Raw genomic sequence first — 20862 nt, 5'->3', positions numbered from 1 at the left:
GCTCCAAGCCGGAAGTGGAGGACAAAGACACGGAAGCCAATGCCCGGACGTCACTGCCAGATGCCGGAAACGCCGAACTGCTGGCGACGGAACGCTGAAATTCTGCCTGCACCAAGCTGCGGATTTCTGGAACCAGTGACTTTAACAGAGAGGAAACCAACGCACCTTGTCCAGGTGCTAACAAAGAAGACGAAGTCTCCGATGTAGAGACAGGTGCAGAAGTAACAGTAGCGCTAGGCGCCGCAAAAGAAGCAGACTTAGCCTTAATTTTCCCCTTGGGGTCCGACTTGCCACGGCGCTTGTCTGAATCAGACATGTTGACAACAACACGTGGCAACGCGAAAAAATTTACTGAAACATAAGTCTAAACGACTGGAAAATTCAGTAAACACACGCACTAATGCGTTAACAAAATACTATAGCTAAACTTGCCCCACAAGCAGAGGCACGGAGAGCTACAAACAAAGTCACACGAGCTAGAAAACTAACTCACACAACAAAATGGCGACACGCAAGACACTGACACAAACGTCAACAACACGTGGCAAAGTAAAAAGATTTACTGAAACGTAAGTCAAAACGACTGAAAACACAGTAAACACACACGCTTACGCGTCAACAAAATACTAAAGCTACACTTGCCCAAACAGAAAGAGGGCACGCAGAGCTACTAGCAAAGTCACACGAGTTAGCTAACTAACTCACACAACAAAATGGCGAAACACGCAAGTCACTGACACACAAGTCCGTAAAAAACGGACAACGTACAGTAACGAAACAGCGCAAACAACCAACAACAAACGGGAACGAGCTCACCAAACTGTAGGCAAGGCGAGCAGACAAGCTGGGTAACGTGGCCGGCGGGTGTCACTCAAACACACAAGGTCAGCCACAGAGCGTCAAAAAGTGAACCGTCCTCTCCGAGGTGAAAAAGACGTATGATAATAGGCACGTGTTCCTAGAGGAAGTGACGTGGCATACACCCGTATGGGAGGTAACTCCCGGTGTACTGGCCCATTACCAAAGCTACTTTCACTTTCGTTTTGGTGATGGGGTTGCTTCCCTTTAAATTCTTTAGCCGGGTAAGCGTTTTTCAGTGATAAGCATCTCAGGTGACTCAATGCTAATGTGATTCGGAGTAAGAATATGATATTAAATTTGCCTTACGCGACTTAATTTAGTTAATGTATTTTTAAACTTATGCTGTCCAGTGTTGTTTTTAAATTAATGTTGTTGATCAGTTTGTATAAATGATGCGTGTGCTGGTGTATATGGCTGGATTGAAATGTTTCTTAACCGCAATGTCATCACAAATTCCCAACCTTAGGCAATTCAAGATTCTGTATTCTGTGTATTCTACTCAAGATGCAGATGTTGATCGCATGATCATGAGTGGTGGAGAACCTCTGTGTTGTTGTTTGTCACACACTGTGTGAAACGTGTGCAAACTGTGTGTGTCCTTTCTTGGTTCTGTGCATGGAGATGGAGTGTATATATTAATGTTATTTCTATAATGCGTTGACGCTTGTGAGGAGAATACTTTGTTGTTGAATGTTGTCTTAATTTTTCTCATGAGGGTCTTTAAAACTAAAAGGTCCTTAAAAAGTCATTACATTTCTAAATGAACATGATGTGAGAACCCTGCGCCACCACCACCCTCCCCCCACACACACACACCAACAAACAGAAACACACACACATATACACACACACACACACACCAACAAACAGACACATACACACACACCAACACACACGCTCCCCACACACGTAAACACACACACACCAAAACACACACACACACACACACACCAACACACACGCTCCCCACACACGTAAACACACACACACCAAAACACACACACACACACACACACCAAAACGCACACACACACACACACCAAAACGCACACACACACACACACACACACAGTATACACACACACACTCACACATACACACCAAAACACACACACACACACTCACACACACACACCAAAACACACACACACACATACACACACCAAAACACACACACACACACATACACACACACACCAAACCTCAACCCCCACCCTCCCAAAAGACGCATACACTCCATCACCCACCCCCCACAACTCCACACATACACCCCCACACACACCTCCCCACCAGTCACACACACACCTCCCCACCAGTCACACACACACCTCCTCACCAGTCACACACACACCTCCCCACCAGTCACACACACACCTCCCCACCAGTCACACACACACCTCCCCACCAGTCACACACACACCTCCCCACCAGTCACACACACACCTCCCCACCAGTCACACACACACCTCCCCACCAGTCACACACACACCCATTCACAAACTTACCCACTAAGCCAGAGAAGGGACTCATGGCACCGCCCGTCGCGCCAGTACCACCGGTAGCGCCCCCTGTCGGGTTGATGATGGAGTTCAGGAGAGAGTCGAAGCCAGCGTTGGGTCCAGTGGCGCCGCCAGCACCTGTAGGGGTAGCCCCGAACGTACTCCCACTCCCGCCCGTGGGCCCGGGGTTTCCTCCCAAAAGCAGACTGCGAGAACATGAACAGTTAATAAGGCCAAGAATAAATTTTTATTTATTTTCATTTTTTTTAAAGTTTCTGATTCCTCACCTGACCTTAGTTTTTCATCCCCCCAAAAATTGACCTTTGTGGTCGACCCGCTCAAGAGGAATGTTAAGAAGGAACAAGAAGGGGGAAAAAAATCTACCGTCCCACAAGCATAAAACACTGACGTAATGTTAAGACAGATTCTGTTATTTTAAATGAGGTAGACGGTGGTTTTCGATTTTTGAGGGGAGCTTATCAGATAAAAGCAGCGCAGTGAACACTATCTTGGAACCACTCGAAGTAGTACGGGAGTCGGACTGGATAACCCAATGTGCCGTCATCGGGTTCGACCTAACCACAGTTCAGCTAGGTTTAGTTTGACTCTAATGTCCAGGGTCACCGCTGAAACTTGCCCACAATACTGAACAGATCTAGGGCTATAGATAGACTGTGAACAGATCTAGGGCTAAATAGACTGTGAACAGATCTAGGGCTAGATAGACTGAACAGATCTAGGGCTAGATAGACTATGAACAGATCTAGGGCTAGATAGACTGTGAACAGATCTAGGGCTAGATAGACTGTGAACAGATCTAGGGCTAGATAGACTGTGAACAGATCTAGGGCTAGATAGACTGTGAACAGATCTAGGGCTAGATAGACTGTGAACAGATCTAGGGCTAGATAGACTGTGAACAGATCTAAGGCTAGATAGACTGTGAACAGATCTAGGGCTAGATAGACTGTGAACAGATCTAGGGCTAGATAGACTGTGAACAGATCTAGGGCTAGATAGACTGTGAACAGATCTAGGGCTAGATAGACTGTGAACAGATCTAGGGCTAGATAGACCCCCCTCCCTTTAAGACCTCTACATTTTGTTTAAATGGAAGTACATTTACAGAGCTCACGAGGAAGCCTTAAATTAGGAGTGGGGATCGGGGGGGGGGGGGGGGGGGGGGAGTCTTAAAAGTACATTTTAAGGGGCTTATTGTCCGTCAGGTCTTAGTTGCCTATATTGGACATGAATTGGTTTATACGATTCGAGTTTTTACGCCCTCACGGCTTTTTGATGTATGCGTGTTTAGGTGGTATCAGCCATCTGCACTTATGGTAGAATGACCAAGATCTTTAACGTGCCATTGTGGTGACACGGGGGTGGGAGATGGATACCGTCTCTGGGTCTGCACATAAAGTTGGTTGACCCGTGTCCGTCCCGGCCCTGATTCGAACCAGCGACCCTACTAGGATCACCAGTCCAGTGCTCTTAAAGGGGGGGTTCCAGAGCTTGTGAACAAAGAGACTGAAAGAACAGTGTCTTGAAAGGGAGGAAGTCTAAAATTGGGAGTGGGGGGTGGGGGGGGGAGGGGAGTCTTAAAAGGGGGGTTCCAGAGCTTATGAACAAAGAAACTGAAAGAACAGTGTCTTGAAAGGGAGGAAGTCTAAAATTGGGAGTGGGGGGTCGGGGGGGGGGGGGGAGTCTTAAAAGGGGGGTTCCAGAGCTAATGAACAAAGAGACTGAGAGAACAGGGTCTTAATAGAGAAGACGTCTTAAATTTTGGGGGAAGGGAGGAGTCTTAAAATGGGCGTCCGAAGCCTATGAACACAAAGACTGAGAAAACAGGGTATCAAAAGGGAGGAAGTCATACATTGGGGGTGGGGGGAGGGGAGTCTTAAAAAAGGGGTGGGGGTGGGGTTCCACTGTACAAGCAATAAAGCTAACACACACCTCACAATGTCGCCACCACCGTCATCTGGTTCGTCCAAACCATTGACTACAAGCAATCAAACTGACACTCAGCTCACCTCACAATGTCGCTACCACCGCCTCCTCCTCCGGGCGCCCCCATGCCAGCAGTAGGAGCACCTCCACCTCCCATCAAAGCGTTCAGGGGACCGCCTCCTGCCATGCCAGTAGAACCGCCCATGGCAGCGTCCATGCCCATAGTACCGCCGCCTCCCACGCCAGTGGCACCGCCCATAGGACCGCTTCCTCCGGCGCCTCCTTGCTGAAGCAGAGAGCTCATACCTCCGCTGCCCATGTTGCCGAAGAGACTGTTACCGCCCATAGGGGCCCCGCCTCTGCCCATCATCGGGTTGTTGTCGGGGCGGCCGAGGCCGCCGAGGTTTCCGAACGGGCTGTAGCCGCCGCCCGCCCCTGCACGGCTGCCGGCTGTGGGTCTTTGCCTGCCTGAGGAGTGACAAATAAGGAGCAGGGCCAGATCAGTTAGGGTTTTTTTTGGGTCCAAAGAAGCCAAACGGGGCTATCAGAGCTTAGAAATGGCTCAATCTGTCTTGTTTTCTCCCCCTTGTGTGTGTGTGTGCGTGTGTGTGTGTCACGTGTTTGTGTGTGTGTGTGTGTCACGTGTGTGTGTTTGTGTGTGTGTGTGTGTGTGTTTGTACGTGCGTGTGTGTGTGTGTGTGTGTGTGTGTGTTTACACTCACTTCTCATCTGTTGCATCATCATCATGGGAATAAGCATTTCCATTCCTTCGCCCATCATCTCTCCTGCAAACAAAGAACATGCAACAAAAAAATACTGTTTTATCTTCAACTGCACAGAAATGCTTTGAAACAAACGCATCGGATTGATGGACGGACGAATGGACGAACCATCAATCGGTCAAGGCATAAAGACAACAATCACACAAGGAAACAGACGTGCACAAACGCATGCACGCCCACACACATACACACACACACACACATACACCCACCACACCCACACCCATCACCCACACCCCCACACACACCCCACCCACCCCCCACACACATACACACCCCACCCACTCACTCACACACACACCAACAACATACCCAAACACACACACCCATACACACACCACCCACTTACTCACACCCATACACACACCAACCACCCCCCAACACACACACACACACACATCTACTCACCTCCTGTCATGGCGCTCATCATCACTGCAACAGAAACGATTCAACGATTGGTTTTAGTGGCCATAACATACTGAACATAATATTATTCGCATTTTAACTTTTCAGGACGGGTTTTGAGATAACTCGGAACGCGTATACGTCACTCAGTAAAAGGGTTTGTTTTTTTACGTCAGTAAACTGAAAACGAAAATCTCTTCCACAGGCATGCTCATTTCTAAAATAACAATGTCCAAAATTAACGCACAGAAACCTGTTATTGACACTACTATACTACGTTGTACCGTTTTAGCCAACCTAGAGATGAGGCCAAACAAAAATATATGTTGGTTTAGGGTTACATACATACATAGGGGAAGGGCTCCTAATATGGACCGGCTCCTAATATGGACCACCTCCTGTTCTGACAAACTAACGGCGCTAGAGCGCTTAAAAAAGTTGTATAATTTGCTGTATTCACCTTCTCTGGATAACTTGCATATGTCAAAATTGTTGCAGAAACACAAATCTCAAAACCGTCAGGCTTTTTCTCTTTTCACATTTAGTCAAGTTTTGTTTTCACTTTTGGCAGCGTTCACTCTAAATTTGCCGCCTAAAACGGACTCGTTTCTGTCCACAACCAAAGCTTTCATCACAAAAAAATTGCTATATATGACAGCTAAGACCGTATTTGTTACATTTTAGCAGTGTTTCTACTGCACACAAAAAATAATAGCAAAATCTCAAAGTATGTGCGAGTTCCCTAATATGGACCACCTTCAACAAATCGAAGAAAATAAAAGCTACAGGCTATTTTCATTAATTCATTAAGACGCTTGCTGAAAATAACCTATAACTAGCCCTCGAGATTTAAAAAAAATATAACAAAAAGTCTTCTTTTCGTGGAAGTTGATAATTTCACTTATTTTCACTCTGTTTTTGATAAGCTTCTTTAGTTTCCTGGTGTGCTTCAAATAATGCTCTCATCAACCCGAAACAGATAAATCTAAAGCATATTTTAATTAGGCTGACTTGTACACTAAGTTGTATCATGTTATTTTGAAGTATAGAGGGCTTTTTACAGTGATTCGTGAAGGCCGCTTCACTGGTCCATATTTGGCGCCCAGGCTCCTAATATGGACCATATGTGATTTGTTCTGTATTTAATTTGTGCTGAATGTCTATCAAACCTGTTTCACTCTAATTAGGCCTAACGGTTAACCTAAGAGAGAAGGACTACCAAACACAAAATGAAACTTCTTCGCAAGAAAACAAGCTAGTTATCAGCATGAAACAAAAAGTGGTCCATATTAGGAGCCCTTCCCCTACATACATACATACATACATACAGACATGCGTGCGGGCGCGGGTAGGTGTACGCTCTTTACTTACTCATGGTCATGAGCGGGTTCTGCTGGGGCCTAGCCGGAGGTCTGGTGGGCATGGTAGGAATACCCCCGTTGGGGGCGCCAGGCTGACCGAACATGGAGTTACCTTGACCGCCCATCCCTCCCAGCAAGCTGTTCATATCTGTGTGGACACAACACAACACACATGTCTCATTGGTTTAAACAAGGTTTCATTCAATTAAAACATGATGCAATCAAAAGGCAAACAATATAATAATAGGAACACGAGCTCGAGCGAACTCTTGTAATACGCGCTCAACGAAGTTGGAACATGTCACAATATTACTAATGTACTATAGTACTCTCTGGATCAAAATCAGAGTCAAAGAAAATAATAATAATAATAATAATAATAATAATAATAATAATAATAATAATAATAATAATAATAATTGTCAGTAAGTACTGGTGTCACATGACTGATGTGAACCAGTTGATTGGCTAATGGCGATGCGCTAAAACTGTTAGCGCACTCTTGGAGTGCGCTAACTTTTCCACAGACCGTATTCTTCCGCCCTTTGCCTAAGTGAGAGTGTACTCTCATCCTCAGAATTAATTAATGACATGTAGCTTATATTCTCCACAATACCAATGATTATGACCATAAATTTCCTGCTTCTCAATTAAAGCAGAAGTGGGTTTTTTTCTGACAGATTGCATGTGCCTGTGCCACAGTTGCCACTGATCTAAAAATAGAACCCGCTGTGTCTAATTTTTCAGTTTCGACTTGCGAAGATTCCTCTCATAATTATGCCATGTTAGTGGCATGTAGCTTATTATCCACATTACCAAATGATGAGTTAGTATACAATTCCCAGCAGCTGACAGAAAACACAAGTGTTATTCCGATAACGTAGCAGCTAGATCAGCACGTAGCAGACTACACTGAAATACGACTGCATCTGTTCAGTAAATGAATGTTTTCCGAATTATTATTTCAAGGCAAGAACAATCGGAATCGAAAACGTGTAGGGTTTGGAACGTTCTTACCATATAATTATAAGACTTATTACCAGCCTGCCTCATGCGTGCAGACTCAGTGCAACGTGACGAGCAATTTTTGTTTTTGAAATGAGACTCAGTGCAGACACGGTTCGATATAGCCTAGCAGACGACATAAATCCCACTCAGCAAATTACCATGTTGGGCAAATGTGAACGATAAAACGATGGGGAGATAATACGTGTAGGGTTCACAGCATTCTTACCGTTCATATTTAGTACCAGACTAGACTCCCCGATGAGTGAAGATACTACACGAGAAACATGCCACATTTAGTTTGAAAATGTGCTTTCCGTCGACCTTGGCAAGGGGCAAAACTCTGCACAGTCAATCTGTCGAAGCTCGATGAAGGTTTCGAATCGCAAATAACTAAGAGCACAGTCCTTTCTCCGAGTTTAAATGAGGTCTCTATGAAAGATCATCACTTTTTAGCTTAACGCTACACTGGAATTTACCAACAGAAATTAAAACAAGAGTTTGCGTGTGACGAAAGCACGACACACTTGAGACAGCCCACACAAAAGTAGATCTGACCACAGGTGGAAGGTATCGTTCACTGGACCACTACTTACATAGAAAGACTACAAGGTATGTCACTCAGCTTCGAGTCGTGCTCCACTAACTTCAGAAAAAATTATGCAAAAAATAATTGCCAATGTCAAGAATCTTTGTAACTTTACAAATGCCGTGATAAATTAATGTTCTAACTATCTGTACCTTTTATATTTAGCTGCCTGTCCGCTTCATGTTTTTAAACCGTATTTTGTGCGACCAAACGTGTCTTTCAACGGCATACCACTTAGATCCTATGCGAATGATGATCGTCGTATGTCCGAGGAGATAGTAGTCCGATGCGATCATTGGTTAATAACCGGATATTCGATTTATTCCGCAAACGGCTCTTCGCCAAAAACCTAAAGTGAAACTCCCGTGGGTAGCTTCCCTTTGCTGCAATATTTACATATGTTTTAGACCAATGAGCACTGGTATGCATATTCGGTGCGGGATGCATGATTTCTTACCAACTATGGGGTAGCGGTTCGCAAACGAACATTCGTCCAAATGATGGTTAAAAACAACCTGCAGGGGACGGCAGCTGAAAATTAAAGGTACATACAGTTAAAACAATCATTCAACTGTATTTATTTGACCTCACACAGACTGTATGAAGAGGCAAACCGTCTTGAACAAAAAAATTGTCCGCAGGAAGCGACTCCAAGAACACAGACGACTCGAAGCTGAGTGTCATACCTTGTAGTCTTTCTATGTAAGTTAGTAGTGGTCCAGTGAACGATACCTTCCGCCTGTGATCTGACACAAACCTGACCACACAGTTACGCCTATCCAAATGCGCGTTGCAAAATGTGCGTTTTGAATCTTCTGTTTTATCTGGCGGTACTGACAATATCGTTATTGAAACAATCCCCGTGCACTAAGGGATTTATAGAGCAAATCTCGAAAATAATTATTGAACTCAGCGCTATGCGCTTCGTTCAATAATGAATTTTCTCGATTTGCTCTATAAATCCCTTAGTGCACTGGGATGTCTCAATAACTTAGATAATAATAATAATAATGATAATAATAATAATAATAATAATAACTGGCCATTTTCAAGTGCCTAACCTATGGCTCTAGGCCCTTTACAAAAGAACATATACAGAATAGAACAATTAAATGTACAACCTACATAAACCAATTAATCATACGGACAAAAATCACCACATGTACTGTTCACACAATATTCATATACGCTATACACACTATATATACACACATACCCAGCGAACACTTTCAACAATCATGCCAACTTTGTGGGAGAGGAGTGCGAGCAGAAATGGAATGGAAAAGACATTAGGCCGGGTTGGTATAGTATTGTGGGAAAAAGAAAGTTTGCAACTGTTGTTTGAAAGAGCTGAGAGAGGTGCAGTGTTTGACAGAGAAAGGAAGAGAGTTCCAGAGTGGTGATGCAGCACAACAGAAGAAATACAAGGAATAAGACAAAACTAGCAAGGGAAAGAGGGGGGGGGGGGGGGGGAGGACGAAAGAACATGCCCTTTTAGCAGGGTTGGACCTGAGGGGGGAGAGGAGAGGGGCTGACTTCAGTAAGCACCCTCCTCCTCCCCTTCTCCCGCCGACACTCGGCAAATGTACCGTTATTCTAGGAGACCCCAAATAACCCCCCAGAACCAAAACACCAGATGTTTGAAGTACGGATAACTGCAGAAGAATATCTTACCTCTCAACCCCCCCACCACCCGCACACCAACCCCCCCCTCCTCATTTTTACACATTCTCACGCCAACTTACTGCCCTTGCCTCCAGGGATTCTAGTACCGCCTCCCGCCATCAGGCACACACCCCCACACCCTCCCCCCCACCCCCCGTCCCAAACCCAAACCAAGGCTTGTCGGTGCTTTACTTCCACAAAGTGTTGAAGTAGGTGTCCGAGTATTGTGAAAAGTAAGATATGCGCCGAAATGTTGCGTGATGTATTGTGTAAAAACAATTCCATCTCACACGGCATAAATAAATCCCTGCGCCTTGAATACGTGCGCGATATAAATTGCATAAAAAAAAATATATATATGTAAAAAAAAAATCCCTGCGCTTAGAACTGTACCCACGGAATACGCGCGATATAAGCCTCATATTGATTGATTGATTGATTGATTGATTGAGTATTGTATTCCGTCTCTTCAGCATTTAATGCTTTTCGAGACCGATTTTCGAAGTAGAGATCACTGCAGGAGAATATCTTCCCTCTCAACCCCCCCCCCCTCTCATGTTTACACATTCTCACGCCGACTTACTGCCCATGCCTCCAGGGATTCCAGTACCGGGTATGCCGCCGGTGTTGCCGCCAGGTGATGGCGGAGGAGGGATACCGCCACCTCCCTGAGGTTGGTTCATGGGTTGTGAGCCTCCCGCCCCTGCAATGGTGTTGTCTAAAAAGCTGCCCAGGCCGCTACCGGAGGTGGGGCCGCTGCCGGCACCAGGGTTTGTTGCTGGAGCGGTGGGGAAGGCGGTGTCGTTGAACAAGTTGAATGCTCCTCCTCCACCGCCACCGGCCAGCATGTTGCTGAAATCGGCAGCCGAGAGGCCAGCTGCGGGAATGAGAAGATGCTGTGGTTTACAAGTTCAAGTTCAAGTTTTATTTATTCCAATAAAACCCCGTGAGGGTACATGGAAAATTAAAAAACACAATAAAAACACATTTCATTCAACACCAAATAAAAGGAACTAAAACAAAAAGAAATCAGACTATGTACAGAAAAGGGAGTTGAGGGGTGAGGGAGAGCAAAAACAATACAAGAAACAATTCAACAATAATAATAATAAATAATAATAATAATAATAATAATAATAATAATAATAATAATAATGATAATAATAATACAAAAAATAATAAAACATTACAAGTGCAAAGTGATTACATACATTTCCAAGGTTTTAAGGTTGTATTCGGCTGATATTGTATACAGAGCTCTACATCACACACACACACACACACACACACACACACACACACACACACACACACACACACACACACACGCACACACACACACGCACACACACGCACACACACACACACACACATACGCACACACACACAAACAAACACACACGCACACACACACACACACACACACACACACACACACTGTCACGATTAGGTGACAGGGATCAGGAAAAGGTCACTCGGTGGGGTGCCCTCTCTTGATCCAGTGCGACAGAAAGCGTCTGTTTTCCGTCACCGGATGTGGATTCTGCTGACAGCGCCAAACAAGCACGAGATTTCTGTTTTGCACGCATTTCACGGAGTGGTTTTTGCTATCGGGGCAGAATTGTCGATAGCTGAACTTGTTAGGTGACAAGGTTAGTCACGTGTTATTCTCAAGGTTGTCTGTCTGAGACACAAGGACGGCGCACTTGACACTCAGCGGCAGTAGGAGAAGGATCGATATAGGGGTCTCTAGAGTATGATGGCTTTCACCGAATAGAATATTCGGCACTCTAGAGGATCTTCAACGAGTTATCACCTTCTCACCGCCACATGTTTCGCTGAGGACGAGTCGTCAACTTTCCTTTCGCCGTGCGATGGCTTTCGCATAAGTATTCGGCAAGGGGTTTCTGGATGTTGTTGTCACTGTTGACGAACAGAGGCCATTCCAGGGAGGAAGCGGGTTTTGCTTCCATGAGAGTGCTACATTCATAGGCTGTTTGAGGTAATAAATCATTATTTAACGCTGTTGACGAGTCTGTGTTTGTGGAATGAAATACTCTCTGTTGTTCTCTCCAGGTTAGCGCATAATTTGCTCTCTGTGACGCTAAAATACTAATCTGTATATGGTTTTTGCAGATAGGGAGAGAAAGACGAAAAGACGGCTGTTTTGTTGTTGTGAAAAGTCCATTAATTTTGTGCAGGCCCACGTGCTCGATGAGATATGTAAAGATGACATGTTTAAAGGTGGAGGGTGAGGGGTAGCTGACATGTTTAGTGCACCGATGCTTTCTGTTTGCAGCCTTCGTTTTCCTAACTTCTGTTCGGCTGCCTTCTGCGGGACCACGCTAACCAGCACACCGGCTAACCAGCGAACCGGCTAACCAGCTAACCAGCGAACCGGCTAACCAGCTAACCAGCGACTGGGTGCGGCGCCTGATGCCTCCACAGTTCCCTGCTTCGTCACCACGCTAAACAGCACTTCATTCGACGGAGCAGTTGTGGAGGCTAAAAGACTAATTACAGGACGTCCACTCAGTGGCGAAAGAAAGCTAAGTGCACCATGTCTTATGCACCCCGTTGACCACCGTTGTCTTTTATGTTATCTGTGATTATACTCGAGTAGGGACGACGTGGGGTGTGTGACACCTGCATGAACTAGCACTTTTGGAGCAGAACAGTCGTATTTTCTTATCTTTACACGGGATCAGCGTGTTACTATAATCTTCTATTCTAACTGGCATTTTGTCAGTGACCATTGGTTTTTTACGTTTTTTGTGAACGTAAAGGAACATATTTTGAGTGAAGTCTCGAGGGAGGTGGCGAGTTTTTACATAAACAGGCGTCTGAAACTTATACTTTTGTTGTCTCTATTAAATTGTATGACTGCGAGAGTGGATCGTGGTGTGGTTAGTTAGTTAGTAGTAACTAACCGTTTCATAATCACCTTAAGTGATATATTGAAACGTGACACACACACACACACACACACACACACACACACACACACACACACACACAGAAACCGGTGTTGATTTTCTTGTAAGTATATTATACCGGTTTATCTGATACATCATTCATTTTCAAAATTCTGTCCTAGCAGTTAATATTTTGCCAAAATCAGCAGCCGAGACGGAGCAAAGGATGATTTGATTGCAGTACACACACACACACACACACATATCACACATATCACACATTCATACAAACGGAGAGAGAGAGAGAGAGAGAGAGAGAGAGAGAGAGAGAGAGAGAGAGAGAGAGAGAGAGAGAGAGAGAGAGAGAGAGAATTGAATTGAATTGAACTTTATTTATCGAGGGTAACAGAATAAGCAATGTATACATGCTTTTTTCATCCGGCCCTCGCCCATTGAGGGTAACTCGATTAATAACAAGAAGAAATAGAAGAGACAGAGACAGAGACAGAGAGAGAAAAAGACAGACAGACAGACACACAAACAAGCAGACAGACAGCGAACTTACGCAGCAGCATATCCGCAGCTGAAATGAGAAACAAAGGAAAAATTTAAAATGATAGAATGTGGTCTTTTTTTCCGTTTATTAATACTGTGTTGTCGTCGTTCTGAAAAGCATTCGGTCCAAAAGGCATCTGCTAAGACGTGTGTGCGTTTGAATGTGTGCGCCCGTGTGTGTGTGTGTGTGTGTGTGTGTGTGTGGAAGATTGTGTGTGTGTGTGTATGAGTGTGTGTGTGTGTGAGTGTGTGTGTGTGTAAGTGTGTGTGTGTGTGTGTGAGTGTGTGTGTGTAAGTGTGTGTGTGTGTGTGTGTGTGTGAGTGTGTGTGTGTGTGTGTGTAAGTGTGTACCAGTGGTGCCGGGCGTAGTAGGAGCGGGAAGAGGAGGCGCAGCAGTGGTGGCGGAGAGCTGATTGTTGTTCACCGCTGGGGCCGGAGCCCCCGGGTTTGTGAAGAGGGAGTTGACCAGCTGGTCAAAGGGGTTGGCTTGACCGGGCGATGGGTTTCCGAACAGGTCGTTCAGCAGCGGTGAGGTCTGACCCTGGCCTGTGTTTGGGAAAACATTATATCAACGACGTCACGGAGTTTTGGCGTAACTATTTTTTTTTTAGACAGCTTTTCAGCAGAAGACCAAAACTGAGTATGGTAATTTTGAAATAGTGTTGATATGTGTACATAGTATGAATAGAAATCATGTGAAAGCATGTATTTTCCATCGCATTTTAGAGATTATTTCTCATGGAGATTAACTTAGTCAGCACAAAACCACCAACATCGCCAAGAATCGAGTTACGCCAAATTTCCAGGACGATGAAGATATTTTGCAAGGCGAATAATGTGCTTCTCGTGTTTTGTTGAAATATTTACAGGTATCACATTTTCAAACACTCGAGTTTGCAGTGAGATTGGTGATTTCAAACACGCGAATTTTGAGTGAGATTGGTGTTTTCAAACACGCGAGTTTTCAGTGAGATTGGTGTTTTCAAACAAACGAGTTGTCAGTGAGATTGGTGTTTTCATACACGCGAGTTTTCAGTGAGATTGGTGTTTTCAAACACGCGAGTTTTCAGTGAGATTGGTGATTTCAAACACGGGAGTTTTCAGTGAAATTGGTGTTTTCAAACACGCGAGTTTTCAGTGAGATTGGTGTTTTCAAACACGCGAGTTTTCAGTGAAATTGGCGTTTTCAAACACGCGAGTTTTCAGTGAGATTGGTGATTTCAGTGCCCATACCGGCGGGCATGCCGGGCGTAGGAGGAGGAGGAGGGGGGGCAGCAGTGGTGGCGGGGGGCTGGGTTGTGCTGGCCACTGGGGCCGGAGCCCCCGGGTTTGTGAAGAGGGAGTTGACCAGCTGGTCAAAGGGGTTGGCTTGACCGGGCGATGGGTTTCCGAACAGGTCGTTCAGCAGCGGTGAGGTCTGACCCTGGCCTGTTTGTTTGGGAAAACATTATATCAACGACGTCACGGAATTCTGGCGTAACTAATTTTCGACAGCTTTTCAGCAGAAGGCCAAAACTGATCATTTTTTATTTTGAAATAGGGTTTGTATTTGTACCTGGGATGAATAGAAATCATGTTAAATCATGTCACATTTTCAAACACGCGTGTTTTCAGTGAGATTTAGTGATTCCAAACACGCGAGTTTTCAGTGAGATTGGTGATTTCAAACACGCGAGTTATCAGGGAGATTGGTGTTTTCAAACATGCGAATTTTAGGTGAGTTTGGCGTTTTTAAACACGCGAGTTTTTAATGGCAATTAAATATTAGGCAAATAATTATCAGTACACAATGTACAATTGATATTAAAAAACACCACTTGACATTGGATAGACAGTCATAGTATATACATATTTAAATTATTATAAGTATTACGTATTCAGTGTTTTGTAAATCAAATATATGTACGTAGCATACTACTCTCGAGCTGCGTGTTAACAAAAGTTTAACGTATAACTTAAAGCATACAGTTACTCTTGCTTATTTAATCAATGAATAATATATGTTTAATTAAACATATCTTCGTAGAAAAACAAAACAATAAACTTTCAATCTTGTCTCGACTTTAAACATGCTAAGTCTTGCCAGTTTCTTATACATTATCAGTAAATAGTTTAGCTGTATGTATACGTAGAAAACAACACTGTCATGTTAAATTCCAGGGTTTTACCTACGTTGTTTAAACTAATGATAACATATTAAAGCAATACACAATTTTTTTCAAACCAAAACAATAAGGAAAGCCAATAAATCTTTTCTTACGATACCACAATTTAAACTTGTTTCTGTATACAGAAACTGTATCAAAATATCTGAAGGAAACAGACAAAATAAATCAGTAAATTCAGAAGTACTACCTCTTTATTAAAACACTAACTATAGAGTGTTATATATAATGGTGTACTTCAAAGAGGTTTAATTAAATACGATAATAATAACAAAAGATGTCGTGTGTCATTGTTCACTTTAATTTCAGTTAAAACTGATTGCGTAGTACTCATTAGAATCATTCTAAATACACTAACGCTAAAATATTCTTTGTTTAAACCATCTTAGCAATACTGTTAGTAGATTGGTTTAAGTGAAAATCAAACATCCTATTAATGTAATTGCAAAGTTAATAAAAGCAGCACTTTTTAAATAAGCATACTAGCCCACCAACAAGAAAAAAACACACACACGCAGTAACCCTCTGTCTCTGTCTCTCTCTCTCTCTCACACACACACACACACACACACACACACACACACACACACACACACACACACACACACACACACACACACACACACTCAGAACCAACACACACACACACACACACGCACGCCCACAAGCACACACACACACACACACGCACGCACGCACACACACACACACACACACACGCAAACACACACACATACACACACGCAAACACACACACGCACACATACACACACACACACACAAACACACACACACACGCACGCACACACACACACACACACACACACACACACGCAAACACACACACACACACACACACACACACACACACACACACACACACACACATATGCGTATACTTCTCAATCTCTCTCTCTCTCTCTCTCTCTCTCTCTCTCTCTCTCTCTCTCTTTCTATCTTTGTCTTTCTGTCTCTCTTTCTCTCTCCCCCTCCCTACCTCTCTCCCTCTCTCTTGCTCTCTCTCTCTATTTGCTTTTTAGCAAAGGTTTTTCTTGGAACTAGGAGTGGACAGTGGAATGGAGAGAGCATTGGTATATTAATGGTATGTTTCTTTTGTCGAATGTTCGGAGGAAGTAACTCGTGTAGAGAGTGTTCTTCCTAGTGTTCTATGTGTTCATGAAATGTTCATGGAAGTCGTGAAGGAATTGGTGACCAGAACTGTTTTTCATCCATGCATCAGATATCGATGACCAACTTTTCAGACCACTCTGCCTGTGTCGAAAGGGTACTCCCGCGGTACCCGTACTCCCGTGTGTCTTACAACGTACCAGGCTTCTTTGTTCATTTTCCCCCCAAAGAGAAGACGCTTTGTTGGGGTGCTACACAGACCTCTCAGGTACATGATCCTGTTCAGAGCTTTCCTCTATTCCTCTCGAGTCCTGACCGAAAATGTGAAATTGCCGCTTCCATTCCGTATCCTCATCCTCTTCTTCTTGTTCTTCTTGTTCTTCTTGTTCTTCTTGTTCTTCTTCTTCTTCTTCTTCTTCTTCTTCTTCTTCTTCTTCTTCTTCTTCTTCTTCTTCTTCTTCTTCTTCTTCTTCTTCTTCTTCTTCTTTTTCTTTTTCTTCATCCTCATCCTCATCCTGCAGCCTCTCGTTTCACATGTAACCATTTATTTCGCTCTTTTCTTTCTGAATGCGCAGAATCTTGTGCACCTGCCGCTTAACCCCAAGCCAGACCTGTACCTGTGAGACCAAGGTTAGGAGGCGAAGCCGTGGTGGCAGCCCCTCCCAATCCTCCACCGCTTCCCCCGTTGAGAAAATTGCCAAAGGGGTTAAAAGCTGTGGTCTGCGAAAGGCCGGGTGCAGGGGTCGCGGGCCCTATGACGTTGCCCCCGAGGAGAGGCAGTCCCCCGAGGGGGAGCAGTCCCCCGAGTACCCCGAGACCCATGTTGTCCACTGCTGTGTTCTGCTGACCGCTCCCCCCGTCCGGCGCCGCCACCGTGCCCATGCCGGACAGGTCCGGAGCGTTCCCGCTGCCCCCGACGACTGACCACATGACTGTCGTGCCTGGAAAATGAGCGTGAGGTTCAAGGTCAATGCCGAGGTCATGTGTGTCTTATCTAGCTCAAATTACATCTCAAGCTTGTTCAAGTTACATCGACTGATCACATGACTGTTTTTTTCTGAAATGAAGCAAAGGTCAAGGTCAATACCAAAGTCATATTCAAGGTCACACTCAAGATCATTTTGTGCATGTTGCGCGTCAAGTGAAGTCAACTCATGTCAAAAGTGTATTCAACACAGTCCTTTCGGTGTAAACGAGTGAACTTGGTCGCTCTGTGGAAATGAAGGTGTCAAACGAAATCACTTTCCAGATGTAAATCCAGGTTCCCCTTGCATGCGTCACACAATCGTCTCCTTGAAAGAAAGATGTTACTTGATTAGTATGCCTGCAATGCAATATCAGTGTCAAGATAACGCCATCGTCCTGCATGTCGTAGATAAGGTGTCTGAAATACATGCAAGGATCACGTGCAAGGTGTAAAGGTGTATAACTGGAGTACGATTTCACCGTCATGATGACGTCATCGTGGTAGGCACATGTTTTGGGAGCCTTCACACACAAGAGCTTTTTTTTACAGTTAGTCCGGGACCCCTTTAAAGTAAAGCCTGGTTCGATCTGCTCCTGAAAAAGTGTCATAATATTGGATAGTTAAATCTGCAAGATAAAATAAAATCTGTGTCATGTTTAAGTCATCGTGTCAGACTCGTGATTGTGCCATTTAACTTGCAAGGTCAAGTTCAGGGTCAAGGTCATGTTGCGCTTTAATACACTGAAACAAAAGCAATACGCCTAGAACAAGAATCACCTTCAATTACATTTTTTTTAAATCACTGCCATGGTAAAGTCACGTGCCACGTGATTGTGCCATCTAACTTGCAGGTTCAAGTCCGAGGTCAAGGTCATTATGCATCTGAAAAGACTGACGCAAGATTCTCCTTCAATGCTGATTCTTTCTTTCTTTATTTGGTGTTTAACGTCGTTTTCAACCACGAAGGTTATATCGCGACGGGTTCAATGCTGATATAATTTTTGATAAAAAGCCATCGTGTTAGACACGTGGTTGTAACGCCTAACCTACAAGATTCACATCCAAGTTGCTGGTCCTTTTGCGTCTGAAAACACAGAGTGTCACGATTTAGTGACATGGATCGAGAAAGTGTCACTCTGTGGGGTGCCTTCTCTTGGTCAATTGCGATAGAAAGCGCCTGTGCTTTCTGTCAACGGCTGGGTTTTAGCTGACCGAGCAATAGCGAACACGGGAATTTCGTGTCGCACGGATTTCACGTGGGTGATTTCTGCTGTGGGGGCAAAACTGGTGATAGCTGAACTTGGAATGTGACAAGGTTAGTCACGTGTTATTGTCAAGGTTGTCTGTTGAGACATATTAACGACACACTCGAAACTCAGCAGCGAGAGAGAAGGGTCGGTGTCAGAATTCTCCTACAAGTTTGATGGTTTTCAACACGTATAAATACTTTACTGGGTATCAACGTGCTATGCTACTTGCTAGTGGGGCTTGATAGGAACTACATAGGACAGACCACCTTCTTCCTGGACACATGCTGGCTGACAGTCGGGGCGTCAAGGTTTCTCCGCTGTGCGTTTTCACCGCATAAGGATTCAGCGAGAGAGGAGGATGACGGTATTTCTGTTGACGAACAGAAGTCATTCGAAAGGAAGCAGTTTCGCTTAAAAGAGAGCTACCTACATAAGGCTGTTGAGGTAATAAATCATTATTTAACGCTTTTGACGAGTCTGTGTTTGTGGAATGAAATACTCTCTGTTGTTCTTTCCAGGTAGCGCATAATTTGCTCTTTGTGACGCTAAAATACTAATCTGTATATGTTTTTTGCAGATATGGAGAGAAGGAAGGAAAATAGCTGATTTGTTGTTGTAAAAGTCCGTTTGTGCAGGCCCACGTGCTCGATGAGATATGTCAGGGTGACATGTTTAAAGGTGGGGTGTGAGGGGTAGCATGACATGTTTAGTGCACCGAGGCTTTTTGTTGCAGCCTTCTTCTATTGCTGTTGCTGGACGTAATCTACTACGACTACGTGCTGGGATGCTGTAACCAGGTCGTCCGCAAACATCGTGTAACCTGCTAACCTGCTGTATTGGCTTTTTGCTGTCGCTGTCGCCGTCCTACCAGCTACATCTCTACTTTTCTGGTAGACTACGGGAGGACCTTCAGCGACTGAGTGAGGCGCCTGATGTCTCCACTGTTCCCTGCTTCGTTGCCACGCTAACCGGCACTACATTTCAACGGAGCAGTTGTGGAGACTAAAGACTAATTACGGGCCGCCCACTCAGTGGCAAAAAGCTAAGTTGCACCATGTCTTTTGCACCCTTACCACCAAGTCATCTGTATTATTTGTGATTATACTCGAGTGGTGACGACGTGGGGTGTGTGACACCTGCATGAATTAGCACTTTAAGGCGGATCAGTAACTTTTCCTAACTATACACGGGATCAGCGTGTTATTATTATTTCTGTACTTTAACTGGCATTTTTGTCAGTGACCACTTGTTTTTACGTTTTTAACGTAAAAAGAACATCTTTTGGAGTGAAGTCGCGAGGGAGGTGGCGTGATATTACATAAACAGGCGTCTGAAACTTATACTTTTGTTGATTCTATCTATTTGTATGACTGCGAGAGTGGATCGTGGTGTGGTTAGTTAGTTAGAAGTAACTAACCGTTCATAATCACCTTATTGTGATATTGAAACGTGACACAGAGACTAACGCAACACCCAAAAGAAATAAAATTAAAATTAATAAAAATAAAAATAACCGTGTTAACATTTCTCATATACCTACATCGGATTCACGGAAGATCTGCAGTCTTGGTGGGAGCAAAACAACGTATGCATTTGGAACACTGGAGACAACAAGTGAGTTACTGGTGACGCAATATCTACACGTACACGTACAGCTACAGGTCTTTCTACACGTTCGATCATCTAGAACACTGTATTGTGTACAACCGACTCGAGTACAGCTACAGGTCTTTCTACACGTTCGATCATCCAGAACACTGTATTGTGT

General features: G+C 44.3%; 1 protein-coding gene across 2 annotated transcripts in view; it reads right to left on the bottom strand.

Moving 5' to 3' along the window:
- The window catches only part of LOC138950636 (PE-PGRS family protein PE_PGRS26-like), a 61519-nt gene that overhangs the window by 7038 nt on the left and 33619 nt on the right, over positions 1–20862 (bottom strand). The window contains exons 3-12 of one of the 2 annotated variants that reach the window (XM_070322344.1): positions 17495–17818; positions 14818–15012; positions 13936–14130; positions 13595–13612; positions 10698–10991; positions 6866–7003; positions 5498–5521; positions 5030–5092; positions 4391–4775; positions 2367–2566 (exon numbers count right to left, since the gene is read on the bottom strand). In XM_070322344.1, the coding sequence (XP_070178445.1) occupies positions 2367–2566; positions 4391–4775; positions 5030–5092; positions 5498–5521; positions 6866–7003; positions 10698–10991; positions 13595–13612; positions 13936–14130; positions 14818–15012; positions 17495–17818 (1836 nt within the window). The remainder of the gene's footprint in view (positions 1–2366; positions 2567–4390; positions 4776–5029; positions 5093–5497; positions 5522–6865; positions 7004–10697; positions 10992–13594; positions 13613–13935; positions 14131–14817; positions 15013–17494; positions 17819–20862) is intronic. The other variant, XM_070322345.1, reaches the window with a different exon arrangement.

Source organism: Littorina saxatilis, linkage group LG16 (genome assembly GCF_037325665.1).
Source record: "Littorina saxatilis isolate snail1 linkage group LG16, US_GU_Lsax_2.0, whole genome shotgun sequence".
Taxonomy (NCBI): domain Eukaryota; kingdom Metazoa; phylum Mollusca; class Gastropoda; order Littorinimorpha; family Littorinidae; genus Littorina; species Littorina saxatilis.
The sequence above is the reverse complement of the archived record's forward strand: the minus strand, read 5'-3'. Positions and strand labels throughout refer to the sequence as shown.